Source organism: Suricata suricatta, chromosome 4, assembly GCF_006229205.1.
Source record: "Suricata suricatta isolate VVHF042 chromosome 4, meerkat_22Aug2017_6uvM2_HiC, whole genome shotgun sequence".
Lineage (NCBI taxonomy): Eukaryota > Metazoa > Chordata > Mammalia > Carnivora > Herpestidae > Suricata > Suricata suricatta.
The window spans coordinates 96037867-96059022 of NC_043703.1; the positions used below are offsets into that span (position 1 = coordinate 96037867).

General features: G+C 36.2%; 1 protein-coding gene across 16 annotated transcripts in view; it reads right to left on the reverse strand.

Moving 5' to 3' along the window:
* Nucleotides 1-6775: 6775 nt before the first annotated feature.
* NRXN1 (neurexin 1) overlaps nucleotides 6776-21156 on the reverse strand; it is a 1090776-nt gene continuing 1076395 nt past the window's right edge. For all 16 annotated transcript variants that reach the window (XM_029937337.1, XM_029937334.1, XM_029937332.1 and 13 more), the window contains one exon: nucleotides 6776-10261. In XM_029937337.1, the coding sequence (XP_029793197.1) occupies nucleotides 9954-10261 (308 nt within the window). In that variant the 3' untranslated portion in view covers nucleotides 6776-9953. The remainder of the gene's footprint in view (nucleotides 10262-21156) is intronic.

The following is a 21156-nucleotide window of genomic DNA, read 5'->3' on the forward strand; positions in this document are numbered from 1 at the left end:
CAGCACCAGATAATGGAGTCCTGGTGTGATGATGGAAAAAACAGAAAATTTTGTGAAATTTATAATATAGAAGGAAGGAAATCTTGGGTACAGGTCAGACATGTGCTGCTGGCTTTGGGAGAAAAGGCTTCCTAAAATACAGAGAAAATGTGTGTGTGTTCCAGTAGCCAGATTGTCTGGAAGTTAATAGGGCTAAAGTTAAATGGGAAACATCAAAAATAGAATAGAAACTCTAGAAATTCTAAAAAATATGTATTTAGAAATAACACCTAAAGAGTATGTTATATATATATGACCTTAAATTATATATATATATGTGTATATATATATATGTATATATATATATATTCCTACATTCTATAGGCAGAAATGATACCTGGAGGAATCAAGAAGAGGTAAGAGAATATAACTTTTTCTCAAGTTTTGGAGATGTCACTGTAACATGATTCAAGGTCAATAAGAAGAAAAGGACCCTTAAGCATAATTTAGTCTAAAATTAAGTGAACAGGTAAGGTGTCTTGTGAGGGTTGTTGACAGAACAATACAGTGCAATGTCTGCTTTGTTTTTGTTTTTGTTTTACACAAAGACCAATAGAGAAAAATAGCTACAAAAGGAGAAAATAAAATTGTATCCAAAGTACAAGACCGCTTGGATATCTGTATTCCATGTTTTCATATCCAGAACTTGAAACGTTCCCCAATGGAAGCTCATTATTACAATGACTTAAAACCCACACGAGATATGGTGAAGACTTCCATGTCACCAGCAGAGCAAAAACAATAAAGTTAAAGGACTGGCTAAAGGGGAAATGGGAAGGATATAAAGAGATGCGAGGACATCTCTGTGGAATACTTTCCAACATCCAAGGGAAACACACAGGCCAGTGTCTCTAGGTGAGATCCTGTAATGTATATGGCACAAGTAGGCAGGCTAGTGATACCAAAGGCACAGCTTCTTCTATCCCATCTCCTGACTATATAAAACTAAGATTTACCACTGGGAATCTGGGGTAAAATAATGTTTAAACCTTTTAGAAGTTCACTTTCTGTGATTTTTTCCACAGATAAAGAAGGGATACATCTACCTCCATCCTCTCCCAGCCAGAGGCAGGCATCTGAGGAAATTTCCGAGGGGGTGGTGAGACACACAGTGTCCTCGTATGCGAGGAACATATGGACAAGAATATACGATGAATCTGACTTCTGGGACTACCTTTCCCCATCCACAGAGGGGAGCTACACGTGCCCAGTGGTCCTTATGTTTGGGGAGTCCAGTGTTTGGGTTTTGGATCTAGGTTGCTATATGTGACATGAGAGACACTGAGATAAATTATCCCACTAGAAATGAGAAGAGGATAGAATTTGTTAGACCAATGCAGTTATGATAGGAAATAATAGCAAGATGGCCAGAAGGAGCCATCGTGGTCCTAGGAACCCTATCAAAGAGCCTCAGGGAAGATACAGAGACTGGTCTGAAAGTAGAATCACATCACTTTGGAGAATGAGCTGCTCAGTTCAGAACAGATTTTACCAGACAGAGAACTGAATGAATTCAGTTTTAGTTTAAGTATTAAATCATAAATGCATAAGGAACTTTATTGATGTGCACATGACCCATCGGTATACCCCAGCATTCACCATTCTGGAGCACAGTAACCAAATGGGTTCTAGCTGCAAGCACATGCAATTCTTTGCTTGAGGGCTTTCTCCAGACCACAGCACATCAGGTGGCAATGTCACATAAAGCATTTCGGAGTTAGGGCCTCTACCCTTTTACCCCCAGGAGTCCTTCGAAAAAAGACTGATAGGAATTGACAGACAAATATTCCCATTTCCTTAGCTCTCAGGCAGAACAATTCTGAAGCATTTTCTACACTGTCTCCTAGAATTTCCAAGTAGTATTGAGCTTCTATTGCCCTTAGCACTAAAATATAATCTTAATGGGCTTCTTTCTCTTCCTTTCTCTTCCTTCTTCCTATTCCAGTGCTCCCTGGAATCACTTCTCTGAAAAGCATTTTGCTATTCAGAAAGATTATTGGATAATGGAAGGAAAAGTCCATTATAGTGACCTTCTGGAAATGATAGAAAATGCCAGAGTACTTATTCTGGGATAGACTAAGCAAGCCAGAAATCACACACTTACACCTCAGACTCTTGAAATCAGATTCCAAGAAATAGAGTACTAGTAAGAGCTGATGTGCAAGGTAAGTGAAGAGTGAATGATTTACAGACCTCTTTTCCAAAAGTTTATCTGTCCTGTCAAGGCCAAATACAATTCAGAAAACTTAAATGTTATTATGAAATTATACTGGTTACTTTACCATTTTCTGAAAATAAGAAGTTATGGCAGAAGAATGGAGAAAGAAGAGATTTGCCCAGATTTTAGCGAATGTTTCAAATTCTATAGTGGGGAGCTTGAAATCAATATTATAATTGTTTTTAAAAATAGATGCTTTGTGGTCATTTTCTTAAAAAGTACTGATAATTAATAAACAGCATTACAAATTAAACTAATTCCCTAAAGTGTAAGATTTACTGACACATTAGGAGAAAATTATCTGTATCTTGATTGCAAGGCAACTTAGTTTCTCATGATCTTCTCCTAAACAAGATGAATACATTGAGTGAATCTCCAGTTAAAGATGACTGGCAAGTTTGTATGTATTATCTTAGCCAGGTGATATATATTATGAGTATCAACCTTGGAAACATTTAACATTTTGTACAGGATAACTGTCTGTTTGGGGGAGGCTTTCCTGTGCGTTGTTTATCCAGATCCCTGGTCTGCACCCAGTGAACGCCAGTAGCATTCGCCATTTCAGCCGTGACAACCAAAACTGTATCCGACATTACCCAATGTCCCTCAGGGCTCAAATCTATCCCTACTCCCCAGTTAAGCATTTTTAGTGGGAAATCTTTTGAGGTTTGCGTAATATCTTTCCTAGTGAACCTATTTTCACAAAATGTGTATAGAATTTGCTGATGATTTTGTGTGAGAGGACATTAGGAGAGGACTAAGATACTCATTTATCTCAACCAGCCAGTATTCAGACTCAATACAATGAATTTTTTGTGGATCAAATAATACATTTCATTTCATAAGTATAAGTTAAAGGAGACCCATCTTGGAAAGAGATTTGGTGATTTTAGTTGATTATAAATTAACTATAATCCAAAAAGGTATTATAAGCTTTTTAAAAAAATAGTGTACTTAAGTGAAAACTTAAGTATTAAAAGGTTCAAATTGAGGAAGGTAAAAACGCCATTGTAGCTGGTAATTTGATCTTACAAGTACTGTGGTCACTTCTGTGTTACATTTTGAGGAGAATGGGGATTTGAGAGAAGGATATTAAGATTATGGCAATTTCAGCATCCAGATAATTTGAGTAATGACTAAGGGAAACCAGAAAGTTAAGAATGAAGAAAAGGAAACCCACGCAAGGATGGAGGGAGAGTGACAATATTGGAAAGGCTGTTACGTGGAAGATGAAGTGCATTCTATTTTGCACAAAGAGAAAGAGAATCAGCAAGGGGGGGCTACAAGAACCTAGAAATTAGAAATCACAGTTACCCTACAACAAACTACCACGCAAAAGAAGCAACTGCTCTTTTTACTCATGGCTGGATAAGGCTTTGTCAGGGACAATGTTGAATTCCTTAACTTGAACCTTTAAAATATTTTTTAAGTTTGAACATACAATTTTACATGAATTCTAGTCTCTTAGCAGCTGCCCAGAACATTTCTATGTTACACTATAACTTTATTTTATTTTTTATCTGCTAGTAAAGTATCAGATTCTAACTATGCAAAGCATTTAAATGCATTATATTTTAAAATTCTAACCACCAGTCGTCTCATTATCTCACTTTTACTTATGAATAAACTTGATATGACTGATTGACAGATGGTGCAAGGACAAGGCTTTAGCCCCAGACACCTTGCTCTAAATACTGTGCTTGTGACAGATCATTATTACTTTATTTAATTGTAAACATACATTGTTCTAAACAGTAAATATCAGACTAGAAGTATTCAACCAGACTTTCTTACTGACATCCTTTGCTTTCCTTTCTCTTCCTTCCTTCCATCCTTCCTTCCTTCCTTTCTTTTTCCCTTCCTTCCTTCCTTTCTTTTTCCCTTCCTTCCTTCTCTCTTTCTTCCTTTCTTCCTTTCTCCTTTTTGCCTCCTTCCTTCCATCCTTCCTTCCTTCCCCCACCTTCCTTTCTCTCCCTCTCTCTCTCTCTTTCTCTCTCTCTCTCTCTCTCTTTCCTTTGATTTATTGCTATTTTTTCTAAATGACCAATACTGTGGTTCCACGGTCTATGTTTTTTTTCCAGGGCATTATTTTGCACTCTTTGGCAGGGTTGACCAGTGGCACCTGAGAGCTATCACGATTTCTTGCACAGAGATGGGATTCAGGTGAGAAACAGAGGATGCTACCACTTGAATACCGATGTTCCTCACCCGGAACCGCTGTCTTGTCTGGAGGAACAGCACTCAATGATAAGAATACTTATACAAGCACAAGATGCACTTACTATAGTTGGTCTAGAATTACTCAGCCTCCTTGATAAAAGAGGAGTCAACCCATCTTCTCTGTATAACCCTCATAAAGAACTATTTCCTCCTTGCCATCCAATGAATTTAATTTTGAGGTCAGTTAGCTAGTTTTTTTTTTTTTTTTTTTTTTGCAGTCCATGTACCAACTTTAAAATACTGGAGCCTTCCACAGGATGAATGCTTTTGGTGGAGAGACCTTGCTGTATATTAGATATATGCAATGTATCTTTAAAATACTTAATCAAGTACTGCAATCTTTGGAGAAGTTGGTCTTCAAATGAATATCATGTTGCTCAAAATACTAGATATACGAGATGGATTTACATATGCTAGAACTCAATAAATATTTGAAAATTGAACTTGTAAAAATGAAGCAAAATTAATTTATATGAAGGCTAGACAGCTGAATAAGTTGTAGAAAAGGATACTGCCCATCCATGGACTTTGTAAAAGTATATGACATCTCTGAGGCTTTCTAAGTACTCACTGAATCCTGTATCTTCAGTGCTATTTTTATAACAAAGTTTTCTTTTTTGTATCCAATGTGTGTTTGGTTCTTAACATTTTAGGGACTTTTGAAGTCCTTTGAAGATTTGATGAACCTAATTAGATTCTCTCCCCAGAAGAATACTTCTCTAAATACATCTGTCAAATTTGGGGCGCCTGAGTGGCTCAGTCAGTTGAGCATCCAGCTTTAGCACAGGCCATGATCTCATGGCTCAGGGTTCGAGCTCCGTGTCAGGCTCTGTGCTGACAGCTCAGAGCCTGGAGCCTGTCTTCAGATTCTGTGTCTCCCTCCTTCTCTGACCCTCCCTTCCTCTCTCTCTCTCTCTCTCTCTCTCTCTCAAAAATAAATAAAACATTAAAAAATTAAAAAAATATATCTCTAAAATTTTATTAATAAATATTGTTAGAGGCTACTAACTCCTGGTGTCTAATCACTGGACTCTGGAGGTCTATGCCTCATAGGTCAGGAATCACTGAGCTGTTTACTATTGATAAATTGTATACAGCTGTGATCATTCCATAATTTTTAAATGTTTATTTATTTTCGAGAGAGAGAGAGACAGAATGTGAGAGGGGAAGGGGCAGAGAAAGAGAGGGAGACACAGAATCTGAAGCAGACTCCAGGCTCTGTGCTGTCAGCACACAGCCTCATGCAGGGCTTGAACTCATGAATCATGGGTTCAGGACCTGAGGTGAAACCAAGAGTCAGAAGCTTAATTGACTGAGCCACTTAGGCATCCCTAAATTTTCATAAATTTTTAAGGGAAGCTGCATTACATAGGCTTTAACTTAGACATTAAGAAGAGGTAGTTTGTTTCCCCAATATATTTAAAAGTTACGAGTAAATAAGAAAGAAATAACATGTCTAGAACAACGTAGGTATAAAATGTATTAAGCACTCATGTTCAAACCTTGTACTGTAAAACCAAAGAAAAAGACGGAGCTCAGGCTTTTCTATGACAGTATTCTCAAAAGCCAGAGTTTTAAATCAATTTCCAACCTCTAGACTACCACTCACAAAGAGTGAGTAACTGATATGTCATCTGATTTCCAGTCACTTTACTTTTGAAAAAAAAAAGTGGTAAATGAAAAAGTATATTCCTTTACACACTTGTTTTTTGCATTTTTATTTTTCAAATGGCACAACCTGAGCAAACATTTTTAACATGTTTTCTTGAATTTATTATTATTATGGAAAATAATAGTATACAAATAGCCACCTTTTCTTTGCACTTAGTTGTGCAAGGCACATTAGTTCTTATTATCCTTACTACCCTATGAGGTTGGTATCACTGCCCTTAATTTACTAATGAGAAAAGTGAGTCAGAAAAATTAGGTAAGTTGTAGCTAGTAAGTGATAGTATTGGAGTTTAATCATAGAGTTACTTAAATTATACTGCTTCTTATAGAGAAAATCATATGTATGAAATCAGCATTTTCATGTTGTTTTTAACTCTTTCTGTGAGTTTGCAGTTTCCTGTAGAGCAAGATGAACAGATGTAAACAAAGGCACATTGAGTGGCTGTATCTTTAAGTGTATGAGTGTAGATGTGCTTAACAAATGTTACAACCCAGAAAATTAGAGGCAGTACTCTTCTCCTGGTTGTCTCAAGGACAGGTTTTCCTTTCTAATTTAGTCTTCCTTAGTGGGCTACTTTGTCCCCAAATGGTGCCGCATATGCTTTTTTGAAATCAATAAATCCACAGTTGTATTAAGAAATATTTTATTAACAAAACAGTAAATTCCACTTGCTTAGCATTTCCAATAATGGATAAATTGGCCTTGCAACAGAAAAAAACAAAACAAAACCCTTAGATACCCAATCACACAAAGCACTAGAAGGGTAGGGTCATGTGGCCTTTCTTTGATGTCTTGGGGACTGACCACCTCACACATTATTGTAGTATTTGTTTTTTTTTTTTTAAAGGCAACACATTACATGAATAAAAAAGAAGCATACTCAGTCAGAAAAGTTACAGTCTAGAGATGTAATCAAATTTATGCCAGGTAGTGTGAAATCCTGTTAACTGCCAACTAGTCGTGGAACCCTGATACATTTGGTATGAAGATACTTGGATCTTATTCATGTCTTTTTTTCTCTCTAGCTCATGTTCCTCTCTTTTCTTTCTCCATTCAAAAAGAAAGAAGAAAAAAAATTGCTAGATTTTGTGTAGGCCAATAACATTAGAAATATTTTAACTGACAATATTAGATTATATCATTGCATTAAATTTTAAATTTTATGCTGGAAAGAAATATTGAAATCAATCACTGCCAAACAACATGCTTCATAGATACTCTCCTTTAAAATGCCATTATTTATTTTCTATCATATTTTAGAATCTTTCCAGATGGAAACTAGTTTGAGTTCAATAGGTCAAATGGAAAAGCAACCATTTCTTTGTAAAACCTCAAGATGTAAATTAGTGGTTTCATATATACCTTCCAATTTCACTGGCTTTCCCTGAGTAAGACTGAATTAGAGGAAAAGAAAAAAAAGACATGAAATCTTTAAGCTAGAAAATTAAAAAAAATAAGTAAATCTGAAACACAAGTTATGGATACTAAATTTTAGTTTTAAACCTCTACTTTCTGGGTCATGAAAAGCTTTTAGACTTTTCACACACCACAATTACTTGGCAACCATAGATAGTGGTGATTTGCTATGAATTATACATATTTCTAAGGTGCTGTATGTCTGAAATCCAGGCCATCTCTCGGCTTTTTTCATCAACTGAAGTATCGCAAAGATGTTTTGTGTTTTTTGCCTTTGCTGATTAAAGCTCATGGTAAAGGTATTCTCTTTTATGAAATCTAAAATCATTCTTTTAGGAGATGTTAAAGTAATGTGACCAATTTTTACTGAGGCATCACCTTCCAATCTAATAATGCATTTCCTTTGCATTATCTGCTCATATTAATAATTTATTGCTATGAACATCATTGAAACATATGCAAAAACAAGTGCATAATCTATACTTTTCTATCACTTAATGTGTGTTAAACTAAAACTATATTTAATGATATACATATAAAACCATAAAAGTTAAAGTATGGTCAATAATCAACAGAGAATGATATTTTTAGATGGATACTAATACAACTGTTGAAAATACTTCCTTAGTTGAGAAAGTGGTTACTTTCCAAAGTATCATGCACATCAGGTTCAGAGTGTGTATGTGTTTGTGTATGTGTGTGTGCATATATATATATGTATATATGTATATATACATATATATATATACACATATGTATATGATTTTACTGGAAACAAAGTTTTCAATTGCAGCAGCCAGGGTTAAGCTGTAGATTAACCAATTTTGCTTCGGCAACCTCCCCACATAATGTTCCATATTCGTGCGGCAATATACCAGTGATATTCTATTTGCTAAGAAAAGGTTCCATTTCATTAGGGACTAAAATCTTCTCAGGGTTTCTTGGGAGCATGATCTCAATGAAGCAAATCACCCCATTTGTCATCAATACCTTGGCACAACTATCTTCCTTCCTTCCTGCTTTTCAATTTGTCAGTAAATATTTGCTGTTATATATACGTTCGGGTTTTCCATCATATCTGATGGATTCCTCTGGGTGTGTGTGTGTGTGTGTGTGTGTGTGTGTGTGTGACTATAAATGGTGAAAGTATATGAAAAATGTGAGTATTTGGGGGAGAAAAGAAGATTATAAGATACATATGTATATATTTTACCTTCTAATTCACACCTTTCATACAAATACTAAAACTTAATTGCAACAGAATGAAGGCTGTACATGTTAGAAAAAAAAGTAGCTGAGTCTTTTTATATACATTCATACATATCTTCCTTAGAATAAACACTACATTGTAATTTTTTTAAAAAAGTAAGTAATTGTGGCAATTTATAATGGTGGCAAAAAAAAAACCAAACCAACCAAAACCCAAAACCAAAACCCTGAAATAATTGTTGCTCCAATGTCATAAACCTCCCTATACTTAGCAACACTTATAACATTGAATTTACCAAAAATGGCTGAAGAGCAGAGATATATTTTGCATTTTCTATACAACAGGCTATAAAACGTCACTTATCACAGTCCAGAAAGCACACAGAGATGGATTTTATATAAACATATGTAATAACATATTAAGCGTGCATGAAAATTTCCCAATGATTGCATCTATGCCCTCTTGGGGTTCTTTTTGTTTTGAAACTTTAGTGTGAAAATGTGCCTTATATTTCACATTGTTGAAAATAAGGCCTCCGTACTTTTTTATTCCCTCACAACCAGAAAGGGGCTTTTTGAATGTGTTCCTACACGAGTCTTCAAAAAAGCCAGCACTTTGTTTCACATGCAAGTTCCAACCACTGCTCCAGCTGCGCCGGGGGTAAACCCAAAGGCTTGCAGTTTGGGTCATTCCAAATACCCAGTCTTCTCTGGCGATCGGACTAACTGACTTCTCAGGAAAGCGCTAGCACTTTGGCTAAATCCAGGATCATAGGTAGCTTCTTTTTTTTTTTTTTTTCTTTGTGTGTGTTGTGTGTTGTGTTGTTTTTGTGTTGTGCCTTGATGTTGTAATACTCCTTTGCTTTATGAATGCGAACGGTCATCACTGTCTTTTAGAAATGTTCCAGCAACATAAAGACAGGCAGAGTAAATGAAAACACTGTGGATGTTAGGGAATTGATTGGCCCCTGTTTGCTTTTGTTTTTACTTTCTTTTTTGGAGAAACAAGAGCATGAGATACTTGTTTTTTAATTTTTTTAAAAACAGTCTTTCCTTCCTGATTGCATTCCCTGTCTTCTTTTGTATGTGCTTCGTAAAAAGGAAAGTAAATAAGTTTATATTATGTCTCAGATAAAATGAAGACTATTTCTATACAAGGGTCTTTTTAGGATCTTGCGATCAGACGTAATACTCTTTATCCTTGTTTTTCTTATTTTTGTTGGCGCTCTTCGCACTGCTGGGTTGTTTCTCCTTTACGACAGCCCCATTGGACTGTGCTGAGTTACTGATGTAGTTTCGACTCTCGTCCACGTGATACGAGCCCTCGTCCCGGTTCCTGTACTTGTACATGGCGTAGAGGAGGATGAGAATGCAGAGGGCGGCGGCAGCCACGATGCCCACCACCATGCCCGTGGTGCTGCTGGACTCCCGAATCACTTCCGCTGAGCCTGGGTAGGGCTCTCGCCCGCCTGCTCGGGTGGGGTTAGCTGTAGGAAAGAGGGCGAGAAAAATGGAGTGTGATTACGGAGTTCACTGGATGCCCAAGAGCTATATTAACATGTACCCTCTATTTCCATGCCTAAAGGAAGGACACCTACGGCGTTGGGAAAGTTGCCACCTTTTCTTGATCAAAGATCAGTTTTATTAATGTAAGTGCTGTAAGAGCAGCCCCAAATATGCTTCTGTAGCTCTTAAGGGCCATGTTGATGTGTTAGGTGAAAAATCATAAACCCAACATGGTAAATAAAATCATAATGAAAAAACCTTATAATATCAGAGGGTATTAATTTAACAATCAAACTGATGTTCATATGAAACACTGGGGCTAGCTCTGGACTCTAAATTATAATAGCTAAATTTCCTATATTTTAGAAATCATATTGCCTCATCCAGTCATGAATATAGTATTGAATAATAAGATCGTCTAGGCATTTTGAACCAGACTAATTTCCTTGTAAAAGTATGATGTTAGTCACAATTCACAAACTAAAACAAAACTGAATCCTTTTCTGTTGGAGGTTTTAGTCAGTTGAGTGATGACCAAAACTAAATTTGGGTGGGAGGGGGAAGTAGGAAAATACTTTTTCTCAGTTTTAAAGGCTATCTAGATTGGGTAGGAGTCAAAATTCGGTACTTAATAGATAATGAATGAACGATTGGTTAGCCCATTTTTCTTCAACTGGCAGAATTCTTATTCATCCTTTCCAAAGGATAAATAAAGCTCTTCCATGGGTACAAGAAATGGATTACAGGTTGCATTAATATCTTCTCCAAAGCACAGTTAGGCACTGAAATGGATGATAAATGGAGAGAAAAAGTCCTGGGATTTAATTTGTAAATGGAGGTGGGGGTGACACTTTTTCTCTACACAATAAATTTCCTGTTTGAAAGAATTTTTTAAAAGATTAGGAAATGTGCAGAGATAAAAATCTGTCCTATTTTGAGCCTAGGTCATGGATTGTTTTTTCTTTCTCTAAATCTGTTTCCTCTCCTTTGTCTTAGAGAAAAAGATTACTTTTCAGAGATCATAGATTAAAAACGCTATAGTTTTCAAAATATTATTTTTTCTAAGTAAGGCAGAATGAATTAAAATAATCTCAAGGTCATGTGTGTGTGTGTGTGTGTGTATATATATATATATATATATATATATATATATATATATATATCAGATATATAGGTACCTGTGTATATATATATGGTGTGTGTTTTTATAGAAATTGAAGACTAAAGTGCTTTTATCATACTACTATTAAACATCATTTAGTTGCTATTTTTTAAATATTTCTACAAAAGTTCCTATTCAATACTGGGAGTAATTTACCAACTATAGCCCTGTACTGCTTTGTAATGCCACTTCCAAACATCACCAAGATTTCTTCTGCCTAAATGTGGGTTTCTTGCTATCACTTTCCTTTTCTTCCCCAAACAAAGCCTTACAAATATACTCACTTACAAAGTAACAGCGCTTGGTCTCAAAGTAGCAATAGGCTCTGTTCTGGAGCTGCAAAATGTATCAGGTGAAACCTTTCTCTGCTTGTTTTACAAAAGCCCATGTAATGTTGCTGAATAAAAAGCCTTGGAGTTGCTGCTGTGGCCAATGGAGAAGGAGACAAAGACTCTAATCCACAGAATTTGATTACAGGAAATTAATTTCCTCTCAAGAAGAAAAGAATGTGCTGCAGGAACTCTGTCACTACCTCACAAGCCAGAGGCAGCACTTTCTCTTTCAAATACAGTCATCTTTGCCAAAGTCTGCCAATTAACTCAGCTGCTAACTTTCATTAAATGACAACTTTTCACTTGCTCATTTGTGGATCGCTCTTTTAACATAGTGTCTCAAGAGCTAAAGAAAGGATTTTATTTAAATGTTACCTAAATCTTTTCCCCCAACCTGATGGTGTGCTTTTATTTTAAACACATTTTCATAATTATCTCACTTTGTCTGTCAGAAAAGAATGGGGAAATTGAGACAAAATCCTAACCATGTAGTTCATGCTAGTAAGACTTGAGAGTTTTTTAACGAAATGCAGGGTTTAAATGTTCTATACTAAGAATATATATGTTCATTATTTTCCAGTTAGGAATTGGTATCATAAATGGACTACATTATCCAAGAACTGTAGTCTAATTTTTATACGAGAGAGAGAGAGAGAGAGAGAGAGAGAGAGAGAGAGAGAGAGAGAGAGAGAAAGAGAGAGAGAGAGAGAGAGTATGATGGAGAGACGAATCCCAAGCAGACTCTATGCTCAGGACGGAGTCAGACTTGGGGCTTGATCTCACAACCCTAGGATCATGACTTGAGCCAAAATCAAGAGTTGGGTTCTTAACCGACTGAGCCACCCAGGTACCCCACTGCTCAAATATTTCTGATCTATGTTCACAACAACTGTGTAGCAACAAATGCAACAAATGGAAATCAACAATCAATGTTACAAAGATGCAAAGACCAAAGCAAAGCCTCAAACACTTCAAGTTTGTCATACAGGCATTTTATAAACACTCCTATTTAAGGAAAACACTTGCCTTTTTTGCAACTCCAGCCAAAATGTTGCTTAAGTCACATGCAGGCCTAAAAATATCTCTGTAACCCATATGTAAACAAAGATTCTAAATATCATTTTTTAAAAATAACCTACCCCAAATGCCGAACCCAATGATGAAACATTTTATCCATTTTTCCCTGGTGTACACTAAAAACTTAATAACCACCACAGGTATAGGCCTGCTTGGAAAATGCAGTTGCTTCCATGTCTCACTGATTATTTAGTAATTTTTTTCTGTTTTTGCTTAAAATCTGAAGGATAAGTGACATTTTTCTTAACTTTTGTGCTAACATCAAAAGTCTTTATACACTAACGCCATCTCTCCCAGATGTACAACAAAAGGCTTGAGAAATTTAAATATTTATAAATTACAAATGTGGCTTCACTTATTGTTATTAATGGTTTATTTTGATGATCCCTGGAAAACCTCTGAGGAAATTCCATATTAATTTAAATGCAGAGAGGAGTAGAAATGGCTAAAAAAGGCTAAATGCCTTCTTATATAATTTGTTTAAAATTTTAGATCAAAAAGAAACTCAGTCCTCTCTTAACCCTTTATGACAATGAAAAAAAGGGAATTTAGTCAGTGAAATCCATAAGCAATTATTTTCTTTTCTGCATTTGGGAAGTTTGCATTCCCTCTATACTCCTTAATACATTAAATCAAGACATTTTAAATAAATAAAACAATCTTTAAGTGTTTTTTCAGCAGTGCCACAAAAAAACAAACCAGCATGTGATGAGAACTCTTTAAAAACAGGTAAAACAAAATGAGGGAGGGCACTAAAAGAACGAGATACGTACAAATTAGCAGTTAAGTCCTTAAGTGGTCAAAAGTTAACTGACTTGTAAAACAAAGCTAACTGGACCAGCGGCACCAGGAGCCCAGGTCCATGGAAAACTTTGCCGGGACCGGGGAGGAGTACTGAACAGGCCAAAGTATGTGAGTCTCCTTTGGTGTGACTAGAAACTGGCAGTAAGCTTTCAACTGTGGTGGTGGTACATGTACTTTGATTTGAGGCTAGGTTGCAAGCCAAAAAAAAAAAAAAAAAAAAAGAGTTGATGAAATATCTTAGCCTTTTGATTTCTGCTGGCATTTTTGCCTAAATGATTCAGAAGCCATTGGCTGCATGCTCAAGGACAAAGAGCTTTCGAAAAGGTATTAACCTCTTTCACAGAAACTACTTTCCAGCTAAATGGCTATGAAAATATTTGCGGGACTCATGGACCAGTAAACAGTGTTATCATAAAGGACAGATGAGGGGTGTCTGGGCGGCTCAATCAGTTAAGTACCTGATTTCAGCTAGCGGCGTGATCTCACGGCTCATGAGTTCAAACCCCACATCAGGCTCTGTGTTGACAGCTCAGAGCCTGGAGCCTGCTTTGGATTCTGTCTCCCTCTCTTCCCCTCCCTCACTCTCTCTCTCAAACATAAATAAAAACATAAAGGACAGATGAAAACTGATTTTTAATTCTCTCTTAGTCTATCACTTTCCAATATTTGGCAAGATCTGAGGGTCTCTACATAGTCTGCTTTGGCCCAGATTAATAAGGAATCCTGCATGTTAGCTCCAGGAATTTTCTTGTTTTTCACTGTCTAATTAATACCGTGATTATTTAGGTGGGCATAATCTTTCATGTATTAGGACAATCATTAACACATTTCCACATCATATCCTAAGCCTATATATCATATCAGATAATAATTCATTGTGGAAAATGCACAGCAAATGTAAAAGACATCCACCAGGACCCTAGCATATAAAACCATTAATAAATACACTTGTTGGTGCCATAAAAAACTAAAAAGTAAACTATTTAAAATTCTAACTTATCCTTAAGTTTGCTGAGATAGTTATTTTAAACTACCAGGACAGGAAAAGAAATTGTCCTGATGTATGTTCTTTCTTTATTTTTGACAGTCTTTGGCAGTGCATCTGTGAAAGAGCATCATTTCCCCCAAATAAGAACTCATTTAGATCGCATTAAAAACCACCATGGAACAAACATGTTTAAGTGATATATTAGGCTGTAGCAGAGAACAGAACAGAGCAGACCTGACAGGTCTCATGTCTTACCAGCTCCTCGGGGGCCTCTGTCACCAACTCCACGTTCCTCTCTGTTCTTGCTTCTACGTCTTCCCCCCTCTCTACCTCTTCTGTGTGTCTCTCTCCCAGCTCAGCACTTGTTCTTGAAGGTGGCCCGCAGACAGTATAGTGGGCCAGCAAGGTGTTCAATGAGTAACAAACTTACTGCCAGGTTCCTCATTTCTTTTTTTTTTTAATTAAAAAAATTTTTTTAAATTTATTTTTTTTGAGAGTCAGAGAGAGACAGTGCGAGCAGGGGAGGGTCAGAGAGAGAGGGAGATACAGAATCTGAAGCAGGCTCCAGGCTCTGAGCTAGCTATCAGCACAGAGCCCGATGTGGGGCTCGAACCCATGAACCATGAGATCATGACCTGAGCCGAAGCTGGACGCTTTAACCAATTGAGCCCCCCAGGTGCCCCCCAAGTTCCTAATTTCAAATCACAATACAAAATAGTCCTTACTGGACTCCCAAAAGAGTGTAAATATGATTGTCTCACCAGAACAAAGCCTTTGCATTTCACTTGGAATGCTTTACTTTATAATACAGCCTTCTAAATGTGTTTACAGAATATAATTATGTGCCAAATTACATATATATGGCATATAAACATATATATTTATAAATGTTATTTCATTACCAATTTTTAAAACTTGTTATGTAGATGGGGATGTGAGGACACATTAAGTCATTAAGAGCTACACTGGGGCCTATATTTGTCAGTTTGTTACTGTTTGTATCTAGTCATAACCTTAGTTTATGCAAATGGAGAGTACAGAGCCCACATTTACCTGGCAGGATGATTCACAACGAAAGTTCTAAAATAGCTATGCATTTTGGATGGTAAATTTTTGAACATTAGTCAATTTTTCCAAAGAGGTTTTACTTTGCAATGGAAAGTGTTTGGCATCCTTTGGTTATTCTTTCTGAGACTAGAAAAATAGCAATCAGGTATTGTTATTAAAAAATAAAACTGCTCATGATGTACGTTTTTACAATCCTGCACGAGAAATGATGCTTACAGTCCTAATTCCTGGCACATAAAATGAGTTTGGTGGGTGGTAGGGCCTTTTATTTCCATTGATGAGTTCACCAAGGCAATAACCATGTCATCAGATGCTCTTTTTATCACTCAAAGTGTCATTTTTATGAAACTATTTTGTCTACTTCGATGAGCGGTTCTTTCACTGTAATCTTATTATATTTATGTTGTTTCCAAACTTAGCTTCATAGGGTGAGATCGTAGTTCCCAGACAATTCTTATTGCTGGTTTTATTTCTTTAATACAGACTGTTAGTGTTTAGGTACGTCATCAACCATGACCCTGTCACATCAAGGATGAAGCAACAGTTCACTATATACTTAAGACAATGAAAATTCAGCTTTTGAGTTTTAAGAAAATAAAATGATAAGAGATGACCAACTTTAAAAAATAGTAAAGAATAAAACATACCAATGATAAAAAACAAAGAGAATATGAGCTATATATTTCAGATCAAGAGGGGTATATAAAGGAATATAAAACTCCACAACGTTCAACATTTATGATTCTGTACCTGGAATTGTTAGATATCTTGCCTTACAATAATCCTTTCTAAAAACTACTGGCAAGATGCATTTATTGAATTTTCTTCTAAGAGTCTTTGACCAATCTTTCTGGTTTTATCATAAATTAAACTAAAAGTAATCAATTTTAAATTTCTTTCTCTACCCCACATAGGAAAAAGAGCTGCCTAAAATGATCTCATTAAAACAGAGCACTGTACTGTGTTTTAATAGATGTGAAAGTTATTATAATTCTAGGCTAGTCTTGAAAATGGTTTCAGATTTATGGGGGAGGATTTGGACTTTTCCAGTACCCAGTTTCATTAATACTGTGAAAAGAAAATTGGAATCGTAGGCTCCTGGGGTGTTTGTGAATTAATATTAGCACAGTTTTGTCCCCCATCTCCAGAAAAATAAAGTTTATTATTTTTTCCATTTCTGTGCCTCAGTACAATGTGGGTCAGAAGAAACAATTACAATGCAGTCACTCACAAGAATGCATGTTTAAATGCCACAGCTGCAAGAAAGCAGGTAGGCAATGATCTGCATGGCGTGCACTAATTTCAACTCACACTCCAGCTGTCTGAGAGATGATGTGTGCTGGATGTTTCAAATCCTTCCCATCTTCCTTTCCCATCAACTCCACCCATGCCTTCCACATTCAGACGTTTGCTCAGGCAGGTCAGACAAAAAGCTTGAGAGAGGACATGTCAGACACATCATAGCCCTTCTAATGAAATGGAGATTCAGAAAGAACTTGGAAACCAATAAGCCTTTACCACCTGTGTGGCTGCCAGGTCTATATTTTCATCTGCCACTCTCAAAGCCACAAAGGCACATGGTTGAAGGGAAGTACAGAGGACATCACTGGGGGGACTGAAGGACTGTTGTTTCACCAGAAATCTAGGTACTGCATGGGAAGGGATGCTAGCCACAGAAAAACTAATCATGTGCCTGGAGGACAGAAGGCACCAGCTAGGACAAGCTACTACCTCACATGGCACTACATGAAACAAAAACGGCAGTAGACAATCACAATTGGCCAAGTGCCAATTTTCATGGCCCTTTATGATCTGTCCACAGCTACCTACTCAAACTTGTCTTCCATTTCTCTCAAAGGAATTTGCAGTCATAATTTTATTGCTATCCCCAGTTCCCACAGGCCAATAAAGTTCTACCTATATGGCTGACGCATGTGATCTTTTTTGTCGTGCTTGCCTAAATACTATTTATTCCTTAAAATTAACTTAATGCCCCATCTTTTGTGAAGTTTTCTAAGAACATTCCCTCCTTCTGTCAATTAATATAAGTGAACTATAGTTGTGTTCCAAGGGCTGTACTAGGTCTTGGGAATAAAGTAGATAACCAAACACATTTGACATCTGCCCTCATGGACCTTGAAATATAATGAGGGAAAGAGACATTCAACAAAAAATCATACAGTTAAACATGAAGTGACAGCTGGAGCCTGCACGTATGATGAAAGAAAATGGTAGCTGCCATGTAGCAGCAGAACAGGGGTTTCTGATTTAGACTGGGGAACTGGAAAGACCTTTCTGAGTTTGTGACATTTTGGCTGAAAGAGGGGAAAAGACTGGAGAGTAGTCAAGTGAAAAGTGGGCAGAAGAGTTTTGTAATCAGAAAGAATGAGGCGTAATGATCTAGAGGAAAGAAAAAGTTTGCTTTTCAGAAACTGTTAAACAAAAACCTGAGTGGCTGTTGCATAGTAAATGTTGCGGTAGAGTGAGAAGAAATTTGAAAATGGATATAGAACTTCACACACAGATAAGAGGTCATGCAAAGAAGCCATACATGATAGATTAGCATATCTGGCTTCATAAATATTAACAGTTTTGTGGGGAAAAGGTGTCACCAATAAAGTGAAGATGCAAATGAAAAGAAGAGGAATATTTGTAGTATGTATGACAAAGAGTCAATACCTCTGAAATACAAAGAGCATGTATCAAGTGATATGAAACAAACAAACAAACAAAAACAATCCACTAGAAGAATGGACAAAAATAAGCACAGGCAAGTGAAGAAAAGAACATCCAAAGGGGTGATTATATGTAAAACAAGATGCTCAACTTAGAATGGAAGTCAAAACAAAATAAGGAGGTTTTTTTTCCCAACACACTTAGAGGAATAAAGAAGAAAGAAATGGTAATTATATGGTAAGCATATTTATTTGGGAAATGGGTAATTTTGCTAGTGAGAATATAAATTCTTTAGTCATTTTTAAGAAGTAATCTAATAACATCTATTCACATTTTAAAAAGGATTAAGTACCAGTTGGATGATGGGTACAGGTGAGTTCATTATACAATTCCCTCTAACATTATATGCTTGAAATTTACAGTAGTAAGAGATAAAAAAAAATACACACATATTTAAATCATGCAACCCCAATTTGGAGAATACAGTCTACATAATTAAGTATACCAGCACATAAATATATAAATATAGGATGTTTGTTATAATGTTATGAGAGGAAAAGAAACAAGGGTAAAAACTTAAGAGATTGATAACAAGGCTATGGTTGAATAAATTATGGAAATCTGATAGTCTAGAATTTTAATAGAGTTGAAAATAGGAGTTAAAGTCAAATATGTTGACCTAACACGTGTACATAACATATCAATAAAGGAGAAAAGCAAGTTTAATTCATACAGCGTGCTTCCATTTCTATAAAGCAAGAAAGAAAAACAACTCTTTCTATGTATTTAATAGGAACATGGTGAAAGGCGTATGAAAGATTCATGCCAAGTTGTTATTATGGGTTCATATATAGAGGTGGGTAGAAAAGGGGGAAAATAAAATTAAGTAGAATTAAAATCAAGTAATTAAAATTCTTTAACAAATATTTATTGAGTAACAACAATTTACCAGGTACCATGTAAGATATTGAGGATATCAAGGTACCCAAGACAGCCATGGGTCTATACAAAAGTGTATGAGAAACACAATGAAAAATACAAGACTATTTTAAATTTAGAAAATTCAATAAAAGAAGAGGACACAAAAAATTGGTACTTGGAGAAAAATGAGGCTTTAGACAGGGACATCAGGAAAAGTTTCTTGGAGTAGAAAGTATTTGAAATGAGACTTAAAAGAAAAGGACCCAGTTTCGAGATTGAACTCTGGAAAGCTACTGAGGATTCAGAAGGAAAACACTGAGACAGAATGGCCTGAAGCTGCAGGAACAGAATCAAGAAGACAGTATGGGAGGATTTGCAGGAAATCTACCTTAATCCCTGTCTTCCGTTAACCATATAGTACATCATCCATTTTAGTATGGGGCCCACACTATTGTGTCCTTTTATAGTTTCCTATAACTCTGTTTGTCTTTTCTATCATTTCGCTCACCTTCTAGCATCTAATGAAGATTGCACACATAAGCTACAAGAGGTATGTTTTCTGACTGATTAGAAGATGAGACTTTTTCTAAGTTTCTAAGTTTTCAGAAGTAGACTGGGGTGAATTTAACCATTAAGAAAATGCAAGAAATCTCTGATTTCAAAGTTTTAAGTAAAGGTAATAAACAAGGGCGGGGGGGGGGGGAGGGCAAGACACTGGTAGTGACATTGCATATTTCATTATAAATATTGTTACCTCAAAATTTCCCTAACTCCCAGCTCCTATAATATCTTCAGTAAAAGAGAGACATATGATATTTATTTAAGTAAACCAGAAATGACTTCCTCTGTGCTTAGGCATATTAGGATCAATTTATATCAATGCAAGTATCATATCTGCATTTATTTTTCCTATGCCTCTAAGTAATAAGCCACTTAATTCCAATGACTAAATCACTAAGTTATTTAAAGTCAACCAAGTTAGCAGTCTCTTTTTTGATTCATTTGATGCCTTATTTACATCAACATCATCTGACATCCATAGCACTACAAATAGTTGAGAGCTAATTTGGAGCTCTTTTCTCAAAATAAGCAGAATAGTTGCAGAAGTTTCAAGGGTACATTTCGAGACTGTTACTATTGCAAAGGAAGTTGAAATCAGTCTCATCAGCCAGGTCAAACTTTCCATAATTGTTAAGCAAAAGAAAAGCAATACAGAAAATAATGGAGAAAATGGGTTTCAAAGCTAGGGAGCCTGGAGAGTCTGTGTTTTTCATCAAAATGTATTACATTTCAGAAAATACAAGAAAAGATATATTTTGAAATGTAGATTACACTCTCCATTACTGATTTTTACTCAACTATACTCTTCAATAGCAAATCGCTTCTTTTCCTGGTTGCTCAATGACTAAAAGACCTAGGAAGACATACACTCAGAAATCAATTTTCTTTTTTTTTTTAAGGTTAATTATTTATTTTGCAAGAGGAGAGAGTGCCAGCTCTTCCCAGGGAGATGGAAAAGAGAATCTCAAGCAGTCTCCACACTGTCAGTGCAGAGTCTGATGTGGGGCTGGATCCCATGAACCATGAGATCATGGCCTGAGCCAAAACCAAGAGTCGAATGTTTAACCAACTGAGCCACCCAGGTGTCCCTCGAAATCAGTTTCCTTAAGATGCATGTCACTTTTTTACATATAGAAATCTGAACAACCAATTTTTACCAAAACATAGAGAATTCATTCCAAAGAATTTTTAGGCCTGGAAATAGGAATTTGGGGAGAACTTGGTTTATAGGAAGACAAAGATGGCACCATGATTATAACTAGAGAAGTGAGGAATCTGCGTGTGCCT